Source organism: Petaurus breviceps, unplaced genomic scaffold (assembly GCF_028583685.1).
Source record: "Petaurus breviceps papuanus isolate PSGF00001 unplaced genomic scaffold, PetGlider_PUasm1.0 90667, whole genome shotgun sequence".
Lineage (NCBI taxonomy): Eukaryota > Metazoa > Chordata > Mammalia > Diprotodontia > Petauridae > Petaurus > Petaurus breviceps.
Window position 1 is genome coordinate 7,515,432 of NW_027187302.1, and position 23,530 is coordinate 7,538,961.

At 36.6% G+C, this 23,530-nt stretch overlaps 1 protein-coding gene across 1 annotated transcript in view; it reads right to left on the bottom strand.

Moving 5' to 3' along the window:
• Positions 1 to 2,330: 2,330 nt before the first annotated feature.
• Positions 2,331 to 23,530, bottom strand: part of RRAGD (Ras related GTP binding D) — a 60,538-nt gene continuing 39,338 nt past the window's right edge. The window contains exons 7-8 of the mRNA XM_069065131.1: positions 11,180 to 11,328; positions 2,331 to 4,860 (exon numbers count right to left, since the gene is read on the bottom strand). Coding sequence (XP_068921232.1) covers positions 4,709 to 4,860; positions 11,180 to 11,328 — 301 coding nt within the window. The 3' untranslated portion in view covers positions 2,331 to 4,708. The remainder of the gene's footprint in view (positions 4,861 to 11,179; positions 11,329 to 23,530) is intronic.

Here is a 23,530-nt window from a genome sequence, read left to right on the forward strand (position 1 = left end):
AATAAGAATATTTGTACCTTTTATTTAAAATGTATTTTAAGTCAAAACTATAAAAAAAAACCCTTAAGACAAAGGTTCTTAGCCTGAAGTCTGTAAACTTATTTTTAAAAATATTTTCATAACTTTATTTCAATCTAATAGGTTTCCTTTGTAACCATATTCATTAAAAACATTATTTTTACTTGAGGGTCACAAAACTGCTAAAGGGACCCAGGACAATAAAATGGTTAAGAGGAACTGTTTTATAGAGCTTTATGGTGCTATTAAAGCATAAAACTGCACTAAGACTTCCAGGACATCCTGTACAGTGTCAGCATAAGGTAGAATCTTATTGAATAAACTGAGGGTAGGGTTACCCTGTAGGAATACAAATTCCAGATGAGTTTTGGATTATAGTGAGGGATAAGGTAGATAGAGGGTAGAGGGCAGGAGAAATGAACTAGTTAAATATGACTAAATTAGTCCATTCTGCTGTTGCCCGAATAGGCACACCTCTAGCACAAATATGAATTGCTTGAGAATTTATTCTTTTTTAGCAACAAGAATATGAGGATTCAATCTAGTTGAGATATTCTGCTTTGCACATCGTGTGCTTTTTCAGTTTAATCTAGTTTTAACACATTTTACTGAATTTATCTAAGTCTATAGTGACACATTCATAATCAATCACCCCAAAGTCATCAGCAATCCTGCCTCTTTTTTAACAGATTATTTTGATGTCAGAAGGCTGTTTTAAGTCTACCTGAATATTCATTCACAGCTTTGCCTACTCAGAATTTTTCCTTCCACAGTTTGTGTGTGTGTGTGTGTGTGTGTGTGTGAGGCCGGCAGCAGTCTAAATAAGTGAATCCATAAGTGTGTATAATAATTTTCAGATTGGAAATTCTCTTTGTCAATGTAGATTCATGGCTGTTCTACACCTTAATAATCTTTGTCACATTCCCTTTGGCACTGAGACTCTTGAACGATTTACCAAAGTCACACAGTGTGGTGTCAGGGACAGGACTTAAAGCCACATAGGTCTTTCTAATTCCAAGGCCAGCTGGCCATGGATGGAATCCAATCTTTGTTGACTTTCTTTTTTACCTCAAGCAATTCTGGAAGAACTTAGAGTAAATTGTTATACTAATAAGCAAGTAAAGCACAAATATGAATATTCTTGTATATCTCCAGGATCATCCAGGAAAATAACCACTATAGCACATTGTTATCTATTGAACTTTTAAAGAGAAATGGAAATAAAATTGTGAATAGATTTTAACTGCCTAGGAAAGAGTTTTGCAAGCAATTCCATCACTAACCATGCTTTATAAACTGAGCATTTATAAGCATTACCACATTGCTCTCTTTATTGAAAATAGAGCAGTTGGTTACAAAATCCTATCAGGCTCACACAGGTTGAATATGTTATATTTTAATAATAATCAGGACACTTTAGCCTTTTCAGAACTATTTTAAATATCCAAAGCTTACATGGGTTTCATACTCGAAAATAATACTGTGATTCTAATGTTTTTCTAGGCTTCCAGGGCCTAGGACGTGTTTTGGCAATTAAATCTATTATCTTGGCTTTTGAATTATGCCTCACTAAAATGCTCTACAATCTGACCAAAAGCACTAATAATCTGCATCACTGAAATAAATGAGAATGTCATTCTCAAATTTAATTATATTGCTCATATGGCCCCACATAAGTTCTAATTTTCTTTATAGCCAAAGGTGGGTCTGCCCTAGAAACAGTGTGTTCTGAGGCTGTCTTTGAAGATTACCAAAAATCAACCTGTTAACTTAGCTGTATCTGGTCTTTAAGCTTATAGTCACAGGCACCAGACTCAATTTTTGTCTATGTCAGAAATAAATTTGAGACTATGACCAAAACTCTAGGTTTCTATTTCATAGACATCAAGACTGGAAGTGTCAGTTTTATATGATTACACATATATAATCTATATCAAATTGCTTACTGTCTTGGGTGGAGGGAGAAAATTTGGAACTCAAAATTTTATAAAAAATGAATGTTAAGATCAGCATTGCCAACTTACTCCTCTAAAATGCCTCTCTAAAAAGTTATAGATATATTTCATCACACTCCATAAACAAATGGCCAATGCTAACTTTTAGTGTGAATTCTCCATTGCTGGGAAGATAAACTTATTGGTCAATAAGCATTCATTACACAACCATGGGATTGGACCTATAATGGATATTGTTTTGGTCTTCCCCCTCAAAGCTGTTATGGTGATATGTTTTTAAGGCACATATGTCTATATACATATATGTATATTTAAACATCACATACCTACAACATAAGCATGGAAGAGCCAAAATGATTAAAATATGTATAGTTTAATGGTCTACTCTATTATTTTAAAGAGTCAAGAATGGCTCAAGTAAATTCACATTGAAAAACTCATTCTTTGCTCAACTGACATGTTCAGAAGGAAACAATTTTTAGGAAAATTTAAAGAATAGGATTGCAAAGGTCCATGACTTTTTTGAAGTAGCATGCCAAATTTTTATTTATTCACTGTCTGGAGAGCTACCTGAACATAGATATAGATTGAAACTATAGACAAAAGCACATTAAGAGCATACTCAGGAAACTCTGGCAGAAGCTCCCTTGAGCCTAAGAGTCCAGCAATTGTGAGGAATTATAGGATCATAGATTTAGTGCTGAAAGACACCTTAAAATCATCTTTTTCAAACGAGGAAAATAAGGTCCACTCAGAGAGTTTAAATGATTTGCCCACTGGTCCACTGTTAACAGTTTGTATCAGAGGTAGGATTCGAATCCAAGATTTCCTGACTCCAAGTCTAGCATTATATCTTCTATGCCATGCTATAGGGCAGATACCTATCTGCCAGTCTTATCAGTCATTGTGTCTTTTATTAAACTCCTTAGTTTTATGACCCTTTTGAGTCATACCCAAAATTTTTATCAGCTCACACCTTAGGTTTCTGGGGGCAGGAGACAGAGAAGAAAGATAAACTTTGTCTTACCACTTCTCCTAGAACCTAATCTGGTACCTTCTGAAGGCTTTTTACAATCTGATGGCACTGAAAATCCCCTCCAATGTCCCATTCTTGTCCCAGATCACCCACCCCTCATATATCCCATGGTTATCACATTAGAGTTTTCTCAGGGCATGTTGACAGTCCTTTCCAGTTCTCCTGGTATAAGATGAACAGGAATGTCTGATTTTCATGGGAACCAATATCTTGTGTTACTTTTAAGGCTTTATAATATCTCACTGTTTTGCAGGCATTTCTAGGACAGCTCTACAGCCTTTAAAAGGAGAATGCCAGAAGGGAAGCTCCATGCATTTTAATGCCAGGAAAAAAGGTACACCTGGTCACAGGTAACAGGGAGAAGCAAAGATGATAAACAGACAAGGCCATGCTCTAGGGGTGCTTTGAACACAGATACATTCAGCAACTGAACATGGCAAAATGGGAAATTGGCCTTTGAATAAACCTCTTAAATGTGCCATAGCTAAATGTGCCATTCCCTCATACCTACCCTTTTCTAAGGGACCCAAAGCTTCAAAGCTGTCCTTTTCCATTTAAACCTGCAATTGCCAGGCAATTCAGTGGGTATATTCCCAATACCTGAGGTCACTTTAACTCCATATGGCAGGTGCAAAATGTCAAGCACATACCAGTGTTTCAGCAGCACCCTTCTTTGAAGAAATTGTGGACACCACTTTGAAAATCTGGTCCCCAATGTTGTAAAAACAGTAATGCAGCAATGAGCAGGTTTACAAAATGAATATCCACTAGGTATAAAGTTACTTTAGAGATCACAGTTGAGGTAAAAATAGTAAAAAGATCTGGAAAAAGGGTGGGGCATTTGTCAGGGCCCTGAATTAATTTGGCTCTTTTGTTGTTCAGTCTTTTCAGTCATTTCTGACTCTTCATGACCCTATTTGGAGTTCTCTTTGCAAAGATACTGGAGTTGGTTGCCATTTCCTTTTCCAGCTCATTTTACAGATGAGGAAACTGAGGCAAACAGGGTTAAGTGACTTGTCCAGGGTCACAGAACTAGTAAGTATCTGAGTCCCAGTACTCTATTCACTGTACCACCTAGCTGCCCAATCTTTATCAATTAGTTAATAATTATGAGAAGGGTTCTTATTGCCATAAGAGTACACTGCTTTAGCTACAAATTGGGGGAAAGTATTTAACTGAATAACTGGTACCAAATGTTCATAAATTCTTTAAAAAAATAAAAAAAAAACAGGCATTGTCTGAAGGCAACATTATTTGATGATTCTAAGATTGCCATATGCAAATGAACTCTATTATGCATGTCACTGACACTATGTAGGGAAAACAGCTTAGAAAACTAATTTTTATCAAAGTTCTATTCCATGAGAAAAAACACGAAAAAGTACAAAGTATGTACAGTACCTGACAGTTCTGAAAACTGATTTTTCTTACTATGGACCAAAAGAAACAAAATGTACATTTTATATTAAGAACATTCTTACAACAGATTTCACTTCACTTTTAATATACAAGTTGTTATGTTGCTGAAAGTGCTTACTTTATTATTATTATTTTTTAAAAAGGATCAAGTGTGTCGCACTGATTGTTATATAACAAATCCAAGCCACGTGTCCAATTTTCTCTCTTCCTCTTCCTCTAGTCCAGTTCAAAGCGGCAGTCTCATCAAATAGCCTTGATCTCAAAGGCTGTCACCAAAATCTCAGAGCAGAACTCTGGGCGTCCCATTAGGGGTGGTTCCTTTTTTCTTCCGCATCTGACTCTGTACTTTTCGAGATTTTGCTATTCTCATTCTCACCTCAAATACTTCATGGATGGCTTTGCGGAAACAGTGGAAATTATAGTCAATGAGCCCTGGAGAAGGGAACAAAGTAGTTTAAAAATATCAAAAAAAAAATGTTAACAGACAAGTTATGGTAACACCTTTATGCTGTATATCACCACTAGACCAAGAGCCAGAGGCCCCCAGATTCAACAATTTAGCCCTGGGGAATTCTAAACTTCAAGGTCTGTTGATTATGATCTGTGCCTGAATGATAGTAAATTTATGAGTTAGTACAGTGGAAATCCCAAAGTCACAGTGGTGGTTTCAGAACTGAACTCATTAACTCACAGCCATGTTTCATTTTTCTCAACTTTTATGTAGTATTAAGAAAATTTAAAGGGAGCTAGGGTTGTTGCTGTTATTTATTTGTTTCAGTTGTGTCCAAATCTCTGTGATCCCATTTGGAGTTTTCTTGGTAAAGAGACTGGAGTGGGTTGCCATTTCCTTCTCTAGCTCATTTTACAGATGAGGAAACAAAGGCAAACAGGGTTAAGCGATTTGCCCAGAATCACAGTGCCACCTGGCTGCCCTCTAGTGGTAGGATCCAGGTTGTGTGTCTTTCTGAGCATATTTCCATTCTGTTAAAATACAGCAATATCTTTAGGGAAAAAAAAAAGTACTGTATTGGATATCCAAAAGTAATAATTATTATAAGAGAAGGCAGTTTTGCCATCTCCATTAGTTACAAAACACATTTATAGAGGACCAATGATATATTTTAAACTAGAAATGTGTTTCTCTTTTAGTGCTTTGCATTACAGGGTGAAACTGTTGGAGAAATAGAAAAATTTGGGGGCAGCCAGGTAGCGCAGTGAGTAAGAGCACCGAACCCAGAGTCGGGATGACCTAGAGATCGAATCCCAGGCTCAGACACTTAGCACCCACCCAGAACACCTGGCTGTGTAACCTTGAGCAAGTTACTTAACCCCAATTGCTTTAAATAAAAAATAGAAAAATTTTGCTAGTGAAAAATGAGGGGTTTGGACAAAATCAACTGTGTCAAATTCAAATCAAAACAGATACTTGTAACCATGTATTGACTGAGAAAACCACAAGTTACTATTATCTGTGTTGTACTATATTTCTGTTTATTTTGTTAAACATTTCCCAATTAGATTTTAATCTGGTACTGCCAGCATTCAGGGGTTTTGGGGGTCACATTAGGTTCTCTGGCTATGAATTTGATACTTCTATACTAAATGACCTTTGAATACCATTCCAGCTCTAAGTTTATAAATCTTTAGGGACCTAAGAGGTAATTACATTAATTGACCATATTTAACAGACCAGGAAATTGGTCCACTATGATATGTACCAAAGTCATACATACAACCAGTTAATAGCAAAGCCAAGCTGAAAAAGGAGTTTTCTTATTACTGTGTTTCCCCAATAATAAGACCTATCCCGAAAATAAGCCCTCCCCTTACTGTGTAAGATTCCTCTAAAATAAGCCCTCCCCCGAAAATAAGCCCTATTGATATTGCTACTGTAGTGAAGGTGATCCCCTGCGCTACACGCTACATTATGGTACCCTCTGTATACATCGTCCCCACCCTCACCCCCGGGTGAAATGCTCGCGGCGCTCCGAGCTGCATCCAATCAGAGCTGCAGCAGTGAGCGCGTCATCCTGTTCTTCCCCAGTGATTTGCTTGCTGGCGCCATTGAGAGCAGTGCCGCGGAGGAGAGCTGAGGCAGGACAACATAAGCCCTCCCCTGAAAATAAGCCCTCTGGTGTTTTTCTTTCCAAAAAAAATAATAAGACAGTGTCTTATTATCGGGGAAACACGGTACTTCCCAGTTTAGAGTTCTAGATGGCCCAGTGGATAGGCCTTTAAATCAGGATGACCTGAGTTTGAATTCTCTCTCAAACAGTCCCTTGCTGTGTGACTTTAACTTCTGGGTAAGTCACCTTAACCTCTCTCCGTCTCAGTTTCCTAAGCAGTAAAGTGGGGATAATGGAGGATCAAATGTGTATAAAATTACATTCATTAACATTACATGTAAAGCTATTATATACTCTCTATTGTTCCATTAGACTATTCTGCTTTTAATCTTCAATTATTATTCGTAATCAAAAGTTTCCCATAATAGCAAAACTTTGCTAGAAATGCTCTGATGCATTTCTTTGCATGTCTTTGCTATTTACTATCAGTCAGTCGCCTTTGCACACAAAAGCAATGGGTGAGTGCCCTCTGCTGGTTGTATAGCAGCAATTAACTAATCGCATCTGAAGTTTGGCAGAGCTTTTTTTCAGCAAGGAATGAAGAAGAAAAAAACCAAGGTTTTTGTGGGCACAAGTTGTAGGCACAACCTCAGAAATGTTTGTTACGTTTGCAATAAAGTAGTATACTAATAACAAGTTTTGTCTCTTGGCTTAAAAATATTTCAAATAGCCTTGATTTCATCAGTATGAGTCGTCTCTCCACTGAAAAGATTACAACTCCTCCATGCCTCAGTAAACAATTTCACGAGCTGGTCAAAAGAAAAAAAAATCAGTTTTGGGTAGCTGGAAGATAAGACTTGTCAAACTCATCTAAGCTGGACCTTGGAAGATAGACACTGTTCATTCCAAAGCCATTGTAGAAGCCTCTCTAGCTGACTAGGGCTCTCCAGAGTTTGTGCTGTGTTGACAGTTTTGGAGAACCCAGGTGTCCCTTCATGTCATGATAAGAAGGACTAACATGAGGGAATTAAATTTAAGGAGAATGCTGAACTTGGAGTGTAGATCTGAATGTGTGTGCATCCTACCTCAGACACTTTTTAGTTGTATTACCCTGGGCAAACCATTTAACCTTTCTCAGCCTCAGTTTCCTCATCTGTATAATAAAGATTATAACAGCACCTACCTCAAGCTCTATATAAGTGCTAGTCATTATTATTATTAGTATTAATCATGTAATAAATAGTAACCCTTTTTATTTTAAATTATTTGGCATTATTAATAATAATCTAGGGAAAACCTAAGATGTGAGCCTGGGTTAATAAACCTTGTTAATTCTGGTGTACACAGTCATCTTGATAAATTCTGAAGTTACAATGTTTAGAATCTTATGTTTTGAGTTTTTGAAGTTCATAGTAACTTAGAGGCATCTAAGCAATGTAAGCAGTTACAAAAGTTGCTGGATTAACATTTCTAGAGATTAAAGTCCTATCTTTACACACCATGAAAGTACACATAGAGGACTTGCTATCCTTCACCCTTTCCCTGGAAAACTCCCCTACATTATCCAATCAATAATAACTAATTTTTAGAGTGCCTTATCATTTATAAACTGTCTTTTCTCACAACCCTATGAGGTACACAGTCAAAGACTAAAAGCAATATAACACTTATTGTTGTTGGGTTTTTGTTTGTTTTACAGATAAGTGAACCCAGACTTAGAGAGGAAGTGACTTGCTCGAGGTCAAAGTCATTTAACTAATAAATGGCAAAGTCAGAAATTAAACCTTGTCCAAGTCTACTAACTTGGAGTCCAATGCTCTTTTCACTCTTCCCTTGGGCAAATGAGAATGAAAAACTACTCTATGAACAAATTCCTCTTTAAGATAATCACATCATTTCACACATTAATGATAGCATCACTTAAAATTGTTTTATCAATTACTTACCCTTCCTATTCCCATGCATGGAAATAATGCCTAAGCTTTAGGTTAGCAGAATGGTTTCTAAAGAGGAAGACAGGGATATGAATTTACGATTTCATTATTTGAGGGAACCACCCTTTACCAATGCAGATCAGCATCTTCACTGTATAAATAAAAAGTCCTAAAGATTTGCCTACACAACCATTACTCATTAGATTAAGGTAAGACTTGAACTGACATCTTCCTGGCTGCAAGGCTACCTTTCTACCAATGACACCAACTTACCTCTACAAACTCTGTTTAACCAAATAGAGCCTCTGAATTGGGTCCCAGAATGATTTACCAGTTTTACCAAGGGCCTACATGAGTTTTATTTGTGGATTATATTTCTCACAGTAAGTGAGCCTGCATGAAATGATGTAACCCAATGTGCTACATTAGCTGCTAAGAAACTCAACCAAATTGAGTTGGGAGCATAATCATATCATCCCAGGTGCTGGGGAGTCTCCATTTCCTGTTCCTTTTGTAGGCCTCTGTTCTGTTTTCCCTTCAATTATGCTATTTTGTGTTATGCCAACTTCTGTAGAATAACTAAGTACTTCTAATTTCTAAAAACAGAAATTAAAACACTCATCACCAGTAAGTGCCAGAAATAAATTTTTCTCACTAAGTTAACATGTGACATGGAAGAAAAGAACATTGGCTTTGGAGTAAGCGTGACTGGTGCTTAATTCTAGTTCTGTTACTCTGCAATCCTGGACAAGTAACAGCTTTTTTAGGTCTCAGTTTCCTTATCTATAAATATAAATATATGGCTCAATGATCTTTAAGACTTCTCAGTTTTAAATTATTCTCATTCACAAAAATAAAATAGGAAGGAAGACATTTGTAAAACAGTATTATATTAAAAAGAGGAGAAATTTTGTCCATTTTGCTTTGAGATTTAACCACTAATAAGTGGTACAGTAGACAGAACTCTGTGTTTAGATTTAAAGGACCTGGCTTCAAATCCTGGCTCTGTCACTCCTTAATTATATGACCTTAGGCAAGCCTTACTTTACTTCTCTGGGTCTCAGTTTCTTCATCTGTAAAATAAATGGGTTCTAGGTCAAGGGTTCTTAACCTTTATGTGCTTTATGTAGCAACAGGGCAGTACAGTGGCTAGAGCACTGGTCCTGGAATAAGGAAGACCTCCATTCAAATCTAGACTCAGATATTTATCTTCCGCATTCAAATCTGACCTCAGACACTTACTAGCTGTGTGACCCTGGGAAAGTCACTTAACCTCTCTCTGCCTCTGTTTCTTCAATTATACAATGAGTATAATAATAGCACCTACATCCCAGGGTTGCTGGGAGGATTAAATGAGATAATATTTATAAAGTGCTTATTGCAGTTTCTGGCACATTTGCTCAACCATTTCTCAGTCATGTTGGACTCTTCATGACCCCATTTGGGGTTTTCTTGGCAAAGATACTAGAGTGGTTTGCCATTTCCTTCTCCGGCTCATTTTAAAATGGGGCAAACAGGTCTGAGGCTGGATTCGAACCCATGAAAATGAGTCTTCCTGACTCCAGGCCTGGCACTCTATCCATTTCGCCACCTAGCTGCCCCTTATCTGACACATAGTAGGTGCTTAATAAATGTTTCCACTTCTTTTGGAAGACACATAAAGTCAATGTAGCCCTTCTCAAAATAATAGTTTAGTTACATAAAATAAAATACAATTATACAAAGGAAACCAATCATATTGAAATACAGTTATCAAACTTTTTAAAAACAAGCTCAGGGGAAGGTTAGGAATTTTTAGACTAAATGATCTTTATTTCCTTCAACCTCTAAATTATAAGCCTACATGCAAACCATATACTCAATCTGAAAGGTGTAAAATTTTGGAAAAACAGTGTTGAAATATTATTCTCTGATTTAGAAAGAGAAAAATGACAGGCATCCTTATTTGGTTTCCTTGTTTTGTTTTAGAATAGACTATTATGTTATTCCATCATTAAGCTCATCACCACCACCACCCCCCCGCTTTTGATGAGGATCCTAATGACATCACTAAGCTGTGTTAAAATAATATAATTCAGCCAACATGATTGAATCACATTTTTAATTTATATGAACGCCAATTTACCATCTTCCCTTATATTGATGGTGTCACGTGGTCACAGTGACCTACTGCATGTTCTTCCATGGGGAAACGGAAGTCAGAGAAAAGTGCAAGTTTCTGATCACTAAAAGTGGAGCTGTTAACAAACTACCTCCAAAGCCACTTTGCTACAGATCCCTTCACTGATTGACAACCCTGTCCACTGTACTCACTGAAGAGGAATAGGTTCAGCTTTCAATATTGCAGCCTGTTCCACTAGTGACCTAAGTAAAATCCTGACTAGAAACCAAATCTGATGAAGAGGAGAAAGGGACGCTCTCAGGTCATGCTCTTTTGATCTAATTACTTGTCTATTGAAACTGCAGGGTACCAGAACTATCCCCATGCACAGTGGAGCAAATAAACATGTTATTCCTCAAAATCAAGGGTTCCTTTTTTTTTTGGAGTCTTGGATGGACCTAAGGGCTCCTTTTCAAAGTAACATTTTAGATTCATAAAATGAAATGCATAAGATTACAAAAGAAACCAATTATATTGAAATACAGTCATCAAAATATCACAAAAACAAGCTAACAGACTGGGGATTAAGAACCCCTTCTCTGAATGGTATTTTTGAAATTGCCCCCTCCTACCCCCACAAATAAAAATACCTTTTCTTTCAAAGCTTTCTTCTCTGACAAAACAAACAAGGGCCAGAAATTTTGTCACCTCCTTTAAATAAAGAACTGTTGTATTATTCAGTTTTATAATTGCTGTTGATTCCTTGTCGTAAGGGGTTCCTGCTCCATCTTCTTGGAGGCTAAAGGTAGACAAGAACCAAAAAAATATTTCACTGTTGGGAAATAACCAGTTTTTAATCCAGTGACGGACACACTTGATTATTTAAAGAACTTAAAATAATGGTAAGTAGTTTCTTTATCCTTATAGTATTTTTCGGCAAAAGATCACAGAAATATATAATCACATGAACATAAACACTTACAAGTCACTTTCCTACTGATACAGTAGAATGCCTTGTGGGAGCTGAGCGAGTCACTCTCTAGAGTACCAAGGAATATAGTTGAGAGATGGAAATTAGCTATTCTGGCCCTCTCTGGTTATGATTTCCCAAATCTGAATGAAAGATTGCACTCTTTATTAGAAAGGCATTAGTGTAATAATGATAACTGGGAATTCATAGGACCTTAACCTAATCAGAAAGGTATGCAGCTCTTTTTGTCTCATGCCCATCAAAGGGGCATTTTCCTGGCAATGTCCTTGCCTCCACTTAACAGAAGGTTGCCAACGTCCCTGATTTCTTCAGATGCTCTCTCACGCTTTTATTGACTATTAATCAGATGCTGGATCAAGTGAAGTAAAATAATTTCCATTAAGGACAACTCATTGGTTCATCTGGCCCAATATTGGAAACAGTTCTAAGTATAGAGAGAACCACAGCTGGGAAATATTGCAGACAGGCAGGAAATGGGTCTCTTGGCAAGCTACTATTCTCCATTCTCCATCCTGAACCACCTCCCCCATCCAAAATACAAATACTGATTTAATAAATGCAATTTTTAAAAAAGGGAGTTTTGTGCATTTAATACTTAATTCTGGAAATAAAATGACCTAGATATACAGTCAATTCACAACATTTTCATGTTTAACTTCTGCTACTTCAAACACTGAAGTGACTTTATTAGTAGCCTCATTTCAACTCATTTCAAGCCAATGCACACAGTCACAACTATGAGCAGCAGAGAAAAAAAGAGAGGTGCAATGCACCCAAGTTTGTGGAGCAGCTGGTAGCCAAAGATTACAGTTTTTGGTGGTTGCAGGAACCTAACCCCCTATTTCCCATAGGTTCAATGTATCAACAGTCGCAATTTTTTTTTAATTTGGCACTATTTTTTTTTTTTAGGAATGTTTACCCCCTTGGAAAGTGAGCTGGCATTTTATTAATACAGTCAGTCATCAAATTTGACACCTTATCAAGGAAGTCCAGTTTAAAAAGCCGACTCTTGTTTCAGGCCTAATGAGACCCCAAGGATCATATCCTGGGCAAATAGGTCCTATAAGTTTATTGTTGTTAAGCCCTCCCTCAGAAGAAACTCCCTCTACTGATGTAATTTAATTTTTTTCATTTATCAAATGCTTTATTAATTTCTGATTTACATCATTCATTTCTGCCAGATTTTGAGTTACAAACTTTCTCCCCGTTTTTCCCCTACCTACCGCCCCAAAATAGCAGTCCCACAGGATATCCCCTCCTCCAATCTGTTCTCTCCCATATCTTCTCCCATACCCCCTTTGACTTTTCCAGTAGGGCATGGTGGATCTCTATGCCCCAGTGCCTGTATAACTTATTTCCCAATTACATGTAAAGTAGTATTAATAATGGTATATATATAAAACATTTGATTTTAAAACTTTGAATTCCAGATTCATTCCCTTCCTGTCACCCCCCACCCCGTCACCCACCCTTACTGGGAAGACAAGCAATTCAGTATAGGTTGTACATGTGTAGCTAATGCAAAACATTACCATAGTAATGTACATACATAGTATGTACATAGTAAAGTACCATAAATTGTAAAAGACTGACTATATTTCCCTCCCTCCTATCCCACCTCCTACTTGTTCTGTTTTCTACTTTGACCCTGTCCCTTTTTAAAAATGAGTGCTTCCAAGTCCTCCCCCCCCCCAAGCCTGCCCTCCCTTCCATCATCCCCCGTCTCATCCCCTTCCTCCCTACTCTCTTGTAGGGTGAGATAACCTATTTAGTGTGTATGTCATTCCCTCCCTGATCCAAATTCAATGAGAATAAGGTTGACCCATTCCCTTTTGCCTTCCTATTCTTCCCCTACATTTTAGCCATTTTCCCTTGCCTCTTCTATATGAGATAGTTTACCCCATTCTGTCTCTCCCCATCTCCTCTCATTATATTCCTCTCTCACCTCTTAATTTCACCTTTTAAGTATCATCCCTTCCTGTTAAATTGGTCCTGTGCCCTCAATCTATGTATACCTGTAAACATATATACACACATTCACATATGTATTCATATGCCCATATACCCTCCAATATAGACATATATATATATATATATATATATATATATATATATTTCTGTTCCCTTCAACTATTTTCATACTGAGAAAAGTTTCATCAGTTACAATGATTGTTTTTCCATGTAGGAATGTTAATAGTTCATCTTTGATAAGTTCCTTATGATTTCTTTTCCCTGTTTAGCTTCTCATGCTTCTCTTGCTTCTTGTATCTGAATGTCAAATTTTCTATTCAACTCTGGTTTTTTCATCAAGAATGCTTGAAAGTCCTCTATTCCACTGAATGACCATATTTTTCCCTGAAACATGATACTCAGTTTTGCTGGGTAGGTGATTCTTGGTTTTAATCCCAGCTCCTTTGCCCTCTGGAATATCATATTCCAAGCCCTTCAATCCCTCAGTGTAGAAGCTGCCAGGTCCTGAGTTATCCTGATTGTGTTTCCACAATTTTGAAATTGTTTCTTCCTGGCTGCTTGTAATATTCTCTCCTTGATCTGGGAATTTCAGAACCTGGCTATAATATTCCTAGGAGTTTTCTTTTTGGGATCTTTTTCAGGAGGTGATTAGTGGATTCTTTCAACCTCTATTTTGCCCTCTGGTTTTAAAACATCAGGGCAGTTTTATTTGAGAACTTCCTGGAGGATGATTTCTAGGTTCTTTCTTTGATCATGGCTTTCAGGTAGTCCAATAATTTTTAAATTATCTCTCCTGGATCTATTTTCCAGGTCAGTGGTTTTTCCCATGAGATATTTCACATTGCCTTCCATTCTTTCATTTGTTTGGATCTGTTTAACAGCATCTTGATTTCACATAAAGTCATTAGCTTCCATTTCCTCCAATCTAATTCTGAGGTACTGATTCTCTTCAGTGAGCTTTTGAGATTCTTTTTCCATCTGGAAAATTCAGCTTTTTAAGGCATTCTTCTCCTCATTGCCTTTTTGAGCCTCTTTTTCCATTTGAGTTAGTCTGTTTTTTAAGGTTCTATTTTCCTCAGTCAGGCTGTTGATTCTCATTTCATAATTTTCTTGCATCATTCTCATTTCTCTTCCCAATTTTTCCTCCACTTCTCTTATCTGCTTCTTAAGGTCCTCTATGGCCTATAACCAGCTTGTATTTTTCTTTGAAGCTTTTGGTGCAGGAGTTCTGACTTCACTGTTTTCCTCCTGTTCCATGCTTTGCTCCTTTTTGTCCCCAAAATAGGAGTCTAATGTTGGATTGCTTTGCTTGGTTTACTTCCTTTGCCTGGTCATTTTGCCACTCAATTACTTGACTTTTGGGCTTTTTGCCACAGTAGGACTCTGCCACCAGATGGGGGAGCTTCGTTCCAAATGCTGGCGTTTTCTCAGCTGCTGGAGATATTAGTTGGGTGCCCTCTCTGAGGCCTCCACATGCTCTGGCAAGCTGGTCGCACACCCCAGGACCTCTACCCTAGACCACAATCCAGGTCCAAGCAGGTTAAAGCAAGATGTAGTTTAATTCTTAAGAGTTGCCTGGGTCACAGAGATTTGCGTAGACTCAACAACTGGTATATGTCACAGAAAGGACTTGAATCCAAATCATCCCAACTATAAGATATTCACTATGTTATACTATGTTAGTTAAAAAATACAAGAAAGTATAATAATAGTGAAACAATTCAGTATATGATGTCAAAAAGTAGATATATCTAACTTAATCTTCCTCACTTAGGCAGCTTAATATCTTTTGACATTTTGAAGATGAATATTTATATACTGGGAAACAGCAAACATTATTGTATCTGTTTAAAAATATCTTTTCATTCATTTATTTGAAAGAATTGTTTCCTCTTCTTGTCAAATGAAGAATGTGTATACGCTCTATGTCTTATTTTGCCTGTTATATGACTTAACACTATTTTAACCTCTCTTCATACTGAAACTCTAGCCCAGCTCAAAATAGATCTATAAAATTATGTTGAGACAGAATTCTTAATCACGCATGTACATACTAACTGCTTTTGAGATTATGATAGCTTAAAAAAAAGAATAAAATTACTCCCCAAAGGATTCTTAAGCACAAATTTGTCCATCATCAGAATTTCCTCAAATGAATAGAATCTAAATTACTAGGGCAATCTCAAAAAGACATGAAATGTCAAAAAAGTACATTTAACCATAAATGTTATGGGGTTTTTTTAGGTGCTTTTTCATAGGTGACTAACACTGTTTTTACTACCATCAGACTATGGACATATACTCAAAGCCTTTTTCACTGTCTCACAATGTACCACTGTTCCAATGTATTAGAATGTTATAATTAATGATGATTCTGACTTTTTTCTTTGAGCTTTAGTTGCTTCAAATACAACAGAACCTCACTCATCCATTGTAACAGAGTGGGGTGTGAATCAATGTGATGTAGGGAAATGCCTAAATTAAGAATTTTTAAAGAAATTTAATTATACAATTTTTCAAATGAGTTGCCTTTTTGAAAAGGGTACCAATATCTAAAATCTGGTATATTTAAGGGGGAAAAATCATGACACACAATAGCTTTATATTACCTAACATATAAACAAACAAACAAAAATCTTCTTGTATATAGAAGTATTAATGTTAGGTGAAGTGATCTTTAAATTATCAATCCTATCAATTCTCCTTCGGTTTGAATTTTCAATTTCTTTCGTTCCAGCTCTTCAATTCAAGTTCAAGACCTGGGTTCAAATCCTACCTCAGGTACTTACCAGCTATGTGACTCTTGGCAAGTCATTTAACCTCTGTGGACCTCAGTTTCCTAATCTGTAAACTCAGGAGGATAAAACTATATGTCCTCTAAGTTTCCTTTCAGATCTAGATCTATGATCCTATGAATCCTCTCCTCCTTAAATTCTTCTCACGTTCTCCCAGATTCTCTAGACTTCATAATTCCAAAGTCTTCTGATATTTATTTGTTACATGGAAAAGCTGTTATCTGAGAAGTAGAGGTGGAGCAGGGGATGGGGTACTGGGAAAGGGAGCATAGGTAGAATAATGATTTAAATGCAAAACAACAACAAATAAAAAAATGTAAAAAAAATTAATAGCAGAGAGCACAGAAGGAAGTACCAAATGGCAGTATTGGTATTATGTTAAATTTAACATATACCTAAAAATGAAACAATCTATACATTGTAGAGATTCATGGATTCAAATAAAATTATCTTTTTCTGTTATTTGTTTATGGACATTTCATTTTTATAGAGGTCTATCAAATTCAGCATTAAACAAAGAACAATCTAGGCAAACAAAATTAAACTACTGTAAGGAAATGGTCATTTCTACCTTTGATAAGGCTGACCCCGAGGGTATGAAGGTGAAAAAGGAGTTTATGACCCTCAGTTTTCTTAATATCTAAGGTGGTGAGGAACCCCTGATAAAAAAAAAGACAAGATATCTTCATTCCATTGACTTAATGATCAGTTCAAGGGTCTAAGAACTTAATCTAATTCCTCCTGTCCTTTCCCCAAATTACTCCCCAAAGTGCTTATTTTTGTCTCTGTATGAACAGTGCTAATTACAGTTCACATGACCTATTTGCCAAGTATGCCTAAATGCCATTAAACATAGTGATAATCATGCAAATAATTACTCCTGTAGCAGATTAATTTTGTCCTCAGTTTCATTTGATTGCAACATGAATCTATTCTCACAATCACGTCTTCACAAACCATTGCTCACCTTGCAGAAATGGCTGTCCACCACAACTTTTTAAAAAGTCACAGTATCACAAATTTCTATTGAAATGAAACTTGCTCCAATGCTGGATGATGTGGCCCTCCAACCTCAGCTCAGTGTAGAAGAATGATTCCTTGGTTCCACTTCTTCTTACTTTGACCACTCATGTTTTGCTTAGTATCTCCAGTTTATCAGAACCAAATAGAAGTGAAGGCTAATCAAATACAAGAGGACCTCAGAAAACTTGTATATGGCTTTACCTGCACTGATTTAACAGAGTTTAGCTTTACTGCCTAAATTTATTTTATTTATGGTATTTTTTAATACCTTCCTCAACCATGGCTTATCATGGAAGGGGAGAAATGATACTAATGGCTCACATTTATATGCAGTTTAAGATTTATAAAACACCTTCTTCAAAAAAAAACCAAATTCAAATATGTTGGTTAGTTGTAGGTAGGAGTGGGATGCTGCAGAATATATCCATGAGCAAGGATTGCTACTTCAAGGAAAGTTAGTGCAGATGCAAAAGACCACTGTGGGGGAGGGGAGGAAGACTTGCAAGAGGAACAAAGAGGCACAGTGGAATTTTTAAGGAAACATTTACAAACCTTTGACATCATTAGTGATTTGAGAAAGAGTATGATCCAAGTTTGAAGAGGAACCTCACAGGGTAATGAGATACCAAGGAAGGAATCACCACTTCCCTATCATGAGTTACTGTGATAAGTCAGACAAAGCAGAGTCAAAATACTACCTGTTGCATGTCCCTTTTATTCTAGACAATACACACACACACACACACACACACACCCCAACTTCAATTTTCATTTCTATGCTGATGAATCCAGATTTATATATCCAGCTCTAGACTCTCCTAAACTCTAGTCAAGGCAATAAATATTTATTAAATGCTTACTATGTGCCAAGTACCTTGCGAAGGACTGGGGATAAACATACAAGCAAGGAGCTTATGGTCCAATGGGGAAGATAACACATTGTGGAAGGTGAGGGGCAGAGGAAGAGGAGAAAGGAAGGGTACCCACAATAGTATAATGGCCAAGTCCAAAGAGTTAGAAGTAGAGTTGGGACAGTAATAATGAAGGATGGTTTGCCTGGGTCTTTTCTCAAAATGGACATTTCAGGAAGAACTCATGAATGGAATGGAAGAACATTCCAGGATAAGAAGGCCAGAGGGACTGAGAGAACTTCCAAGGTAAAAAAGTAGTGGAGGCATGGCATCAAAGTCCATAGAGTCAGAATCAGAGCCAGGAAAGGAATCAAGACCATCATTCTTACATTAGCAATTACCTACTCGTTATGTCTAACTGGATATCCCTTGGCATCTCAAAAGCAGCAAGCCCAAAATAGAAGCCATTATGTTTTTCTTTTTTTTCCAGAAAAAGGTAGATGATTTTAATAAGCAAAACCAAACTTTTTCAAAAATCCCATCCAAAGGACTGCTTGCATTATACTAGGCTATAGAACTGCCAAGTGTAAAAAGCTTTATCCCTTAAAAAAATGTAATTGCTACCTGCAGCTACTGATATGATAAAAATGGTGGTTGGTAATAGGCAAAGCAGTTCCTGACAGTTTCACTTGAAAATAATATGGTGGGAAGGAGAATTGCCCATGTCTGAAAATTAGGGGCTACTAATTAGGGACCAAAAAGATGGCAGACTAATAATTTTCTCAGGTGCCCATTCACTCTTAAAAATCTCCCCAAAGAGAAATTATGGACCAATAATTACAACTGAATTCCCATGATAAGAAAGCAAAAGGCCTGATAAGGTAAAAGCCTCACTAATTAACACTGGAGTACAGTAATCCTTGATTTATCCTTTTTCTATAATATTCCAGCAGGCCATACAAACAAACCCACAGGCTTATACCTGGGAGCAACAAATAGATTCTTCTGCTGCAGAGATTTTTCTACAGCACTCTCTGCTTTTTCTCTACCCCTCTGCAACAAGCAGTAGACTTTGATTTTGCCCAGACACATGACAACATGATGTGGGGGTAATAATCTGGCAGCCTTCTGACTGAGACAGAGCTCTAAGTTAGAGAACACCAAGGCAGCAGAGAATCTGTAAAGAACACCCCTACCATTCTCTCCCAGTCCTGCTTTAAAAAAGCAGAAGAGTTTGATTCAACCCAGTCAGAAAAGAAAAGGATGAGTAGTAAGGAAGAAATTGGTAGAGAGAGCCAGTGTGTGTAGCTGCTCTTGGGCCAAAGGAAAGGGAATTTAAACCCATCTAGGATCAGTTCTGTTCCCCAGAGATACCTAGGGTAGGGACTGAGCTTAAGGAAAAGTAAATCCTCACTAAGAAAATGTTAAAGCAGCTCTGCACTCCAAACACAGAGGTATACCCACCACCAAAGGGAGAGGAGTCAGAAATACAGGCTGAAATAAAAAGATTTCTAGAGCAAGAAAATTCAATAAAAAAACCTAAAGTACAAGGAGATAAATTAATTGAGGGAATGCTAAAATTAGATAAAAGAATAAGTACTAAATCCTCAAAGAGATTACAAAGCTGCCCTAAAAAACATTACAATACAAAGAAAATTGAACTTATTTCCTGTGAAATTCTGAGAGAATAGAATAACAATAAAATATTCCAGATGGTACAAAAGAGAAATGAAAACCCTAGGAGAAGTTAGAAAATATTGAAATATCAGAATCTATAGCCTTCTCAGCAGAAATTATTAGCATATCAGGAAAAACTTGAATCCGTGGTGGTGAATTTCTCCTAAGTAATAAAAGAGAGGGGGGCAGCTATGTGATACATTGAATAGAGCACTGGCCCTGGAGTCAGGACCCGAGTGCAAATCCAGCCTCAGACACTTAACACTTATAACTATGTGACCTTGACCCCAATTGCCCTGCCTTTCCCCCTCAAAAAAAAAAAAGCAAAAAAAAAAAGAAGTTAAAGAGGGAATAACAAAATTTGGAATATAAAAATACTGAAGAAAAAAACCTAGAGTAAAAGTTAAAGGAAATAACATTAAAAGAACACATGATCTCTGTATAAGCAAAGACCAATGAATTCAAAGACACTATGCACAAGATCACAACTCTCACAGAAGAATATGATAGATCAAAAAAAACTTATACACAGTAGTGTGGAAATAATACAAGAAAACTGTCTGAATATAGAGAGGGAAAAGCACTAATTGAAGAAATCTATAGATGCAGAAAACTTCAAACTCAAAGACCAAATTCTATGCACTTAAATTTAATAATTCCAATAAGAAAAAAAATAACATATTGTACAAGGATTCAGGAGAAAAACTTTCAAATATAAAGGAAAGTAAATTTGAATAACATGAGAATACTGAAAAAATATTCATTTAGAGAAATAAGACATGTAGAATTTCAAGTAAAATCATGTAAAAAGGTAGGACTAAAGGGAGTACAGTACTTCCAGACATTAAAATATATTATTAAGCAACACTCATCAAAACCACTTAATACGGCTGCATTTTTTAAGTGTGTCAAAAACTAGACAAGGAAGAATAAAGAATAACTCAGTGTTCCATAAATCCCAAAATATAAATTATTTTAGATAAAACTTCTAAGGGGCAGCTAAGGGGTACATGGATAGAACACCAGCCCTGGAATCAGGAGGACCTGGTTTTAAATCTGACATCAAACACTTATAAGCTGTTTGACCCTAGGCAAGTCATTCAATCCCAATTGCCTCAAAAAAAGAAAGAGAAAAAAAAGAAAAGAGAGAGAGACAGAGACAGAGAGGAAGAAGGAAAGAAAGGAAGGAAGGAGAGAAGGAAGGAAGAAAAAGGAAGGAAGGAAAGAAGGAAGAAAGAAAGGAAGAGAAAGAAAGAGGAAGAAAGGAAGAAAAAGAAAGATAGAAAAAGAACTTCCTATTTTATAAGAACTACTGGTAAAACAAGAAAGGAGTTTGATAGAAATTAAGCTTATATAACATTTTAGACCACATTCCACAAAAAATTCAAAACAGATACTTGACCAGATACTAAAAATTATACTATTAACTATTAGAAAGGAAGAAAATCATGTATCTTTCACATCATCCATCTTTTCATGGATAGAAAGTGTATTCTTAATCAAATATGGGATAGAGTCAGTTACAAAAGGTAAAAGAGATTATTTCAATTACATGCGACTGGAAAGATTCTGCATGAATAAAATTAATGCATCTAGCCTAAGAAAAATAGTTGAAACCAAAAAAATTGTATCAAATATCTCTGAAAAGTATCTCATCCAAGATATACAGACAGTCATTCCTCGATAGGTAAGTGGCCAAAGGATATGAACAAGTATTTCTTTAGACTGTTAGTCCCTTGAGGGCAAGAATTTCTTTAGACTGTTAGTCCCTTGAGGGCAAGAACCTTCAAGGCCTTTTTTCTTATCGTGGTTTTTGACCTCCAAGGCTTTTTACCTTTTTTCCCTCCTAACCCTTATATAGTATCTGAAACAAAGAAGTTGCTTGATTTTCTCCAAAGAATTGCAACCTATCAACAACCATATGAAAAAATGTTCCACATCACAAACACTAATAGACATACAAATCAAAACAACCCCAAGGTCTCGCCTGACACCAGCAGACTGACAAACAGGATAAAAAATGGGAATAATTTATCTGAAAGGGTAGTAGAAAAGACATGACCTTAATGCATTGTTGGTGGAACAACTAGTTGGTACAACCTTTCTGGAAAGCAATGTGGAATTATGCAAATAAAATGACCAAAATGTCTATACACTTTCACCCAGAGATTTTATTGTTAAACGTATACTCCAAGGAAGTCAATGACAAAAAGCAAAGCCTCAAAGAAATTATATGTCACTTCACCTACTCCTTTACAGGGGTGGAGGTCCACAGTTGTGGATCATTACATTTGATACAAAACTTTGGATGGATATATTGGTTTTGCTAGAGGTTTTTTTTTCCCTCTTTTCCTCTTTTTCTTACTTGTTATAAAGGATGTTTCACTGGGAAGGTGTACAGGGAGTTATTTGGGGGGGAGAAATGTAGGTAATTTTAAAACAAAAGCAATCAATAAAAACCAACTAAAATTGAAAAACTAAAATTTTCCTATTTTGATTCCATATGAATGATGATGTTTAAAGTGATGACAGGAAAGATTTTCAGAATTCATTATCTTCTCTCCCAAACCCCTACCTTTTTTCCCCCTACCTTCTTTCTAACATCTATTTCCACTGAGGGCATCATCATCTTTGCACCCATCTTCCCTATCTCTCTGAGCCCTCACAGGAAAGTTGCCAAGTCCTATAGATTCCACCTCCATAACTTCTAAAATCCTTTCCATCTCTCAATTCAAAACATTATTACCCCAGCTCAGGTGGTCATCACCTCTAGCCTCCAAAATGGTCTCCTTGTTTAGAGTTTCTCCCTAATCCTTCACAGAGATGATAAATTCATACTATTGGGGATGCCTATCAATTGGGGAATAGATGAACCAATATGGTATATTATGTAACAGAGTATTATCATGTCAATAAGAAATGACAAAAACAATTCAAGAAAACCTGGGAAGACTGACATGAAATGATGAAGACAGAAGTAAACAAAATCAGAACAATTTATATAACAACATTGTAAAGAAAAATAACTCTGAAGAGTAAACAACTCCGGTCAATGTAATAACCAACCACAACTCCAGAGGAACAACAAAGAAACATACTACACACCACCTGACAGAGATATGATGAACTCAAGATGAAGAAAATGACAAATATTTTTGGGCAGGGTCAATGGGAGAACTTATTTTGTTTAATTATACATATTTGTTACATGTGTTTTGCATCTCTTCACCACCACCCCCCTCAATGAGAAGGGAAGGTAGGATGGAGAAGAGGATGGGGATAGGATCATTTCCTTCTCAAAGAGAGAGAGACAGAGAGAACAAAGAGAAACAGAGAGACAGAGACAGAAAGAACAGAGGGAAGGCCAAAAGGAATCACTGGTAAATAAGACAGATTTGAAAGTTACAGGCTGACTTTATTATATACTTAAAAAGAAAAGTAAGCTCTTATTTTCTATAAAACAACCCTCTCCTATTCTACAATGTAAAATGTTTATTTTATTTGGTGTTTGTTACATAATTTGTATAAAGCTAAAATTTAATTTTGAAAACCACAGATTGGGGGCTGCTAGGTGGTGCAGTGAGTAAGAGCGCCAGCCCCAGAGTCAGGAGGAACCGGGATTGGTTCTGGCCTCAGATACTTAACACCCACACAAAAAAACTTGCCATGTAACCTTGGGCGAGAGAGAAACAC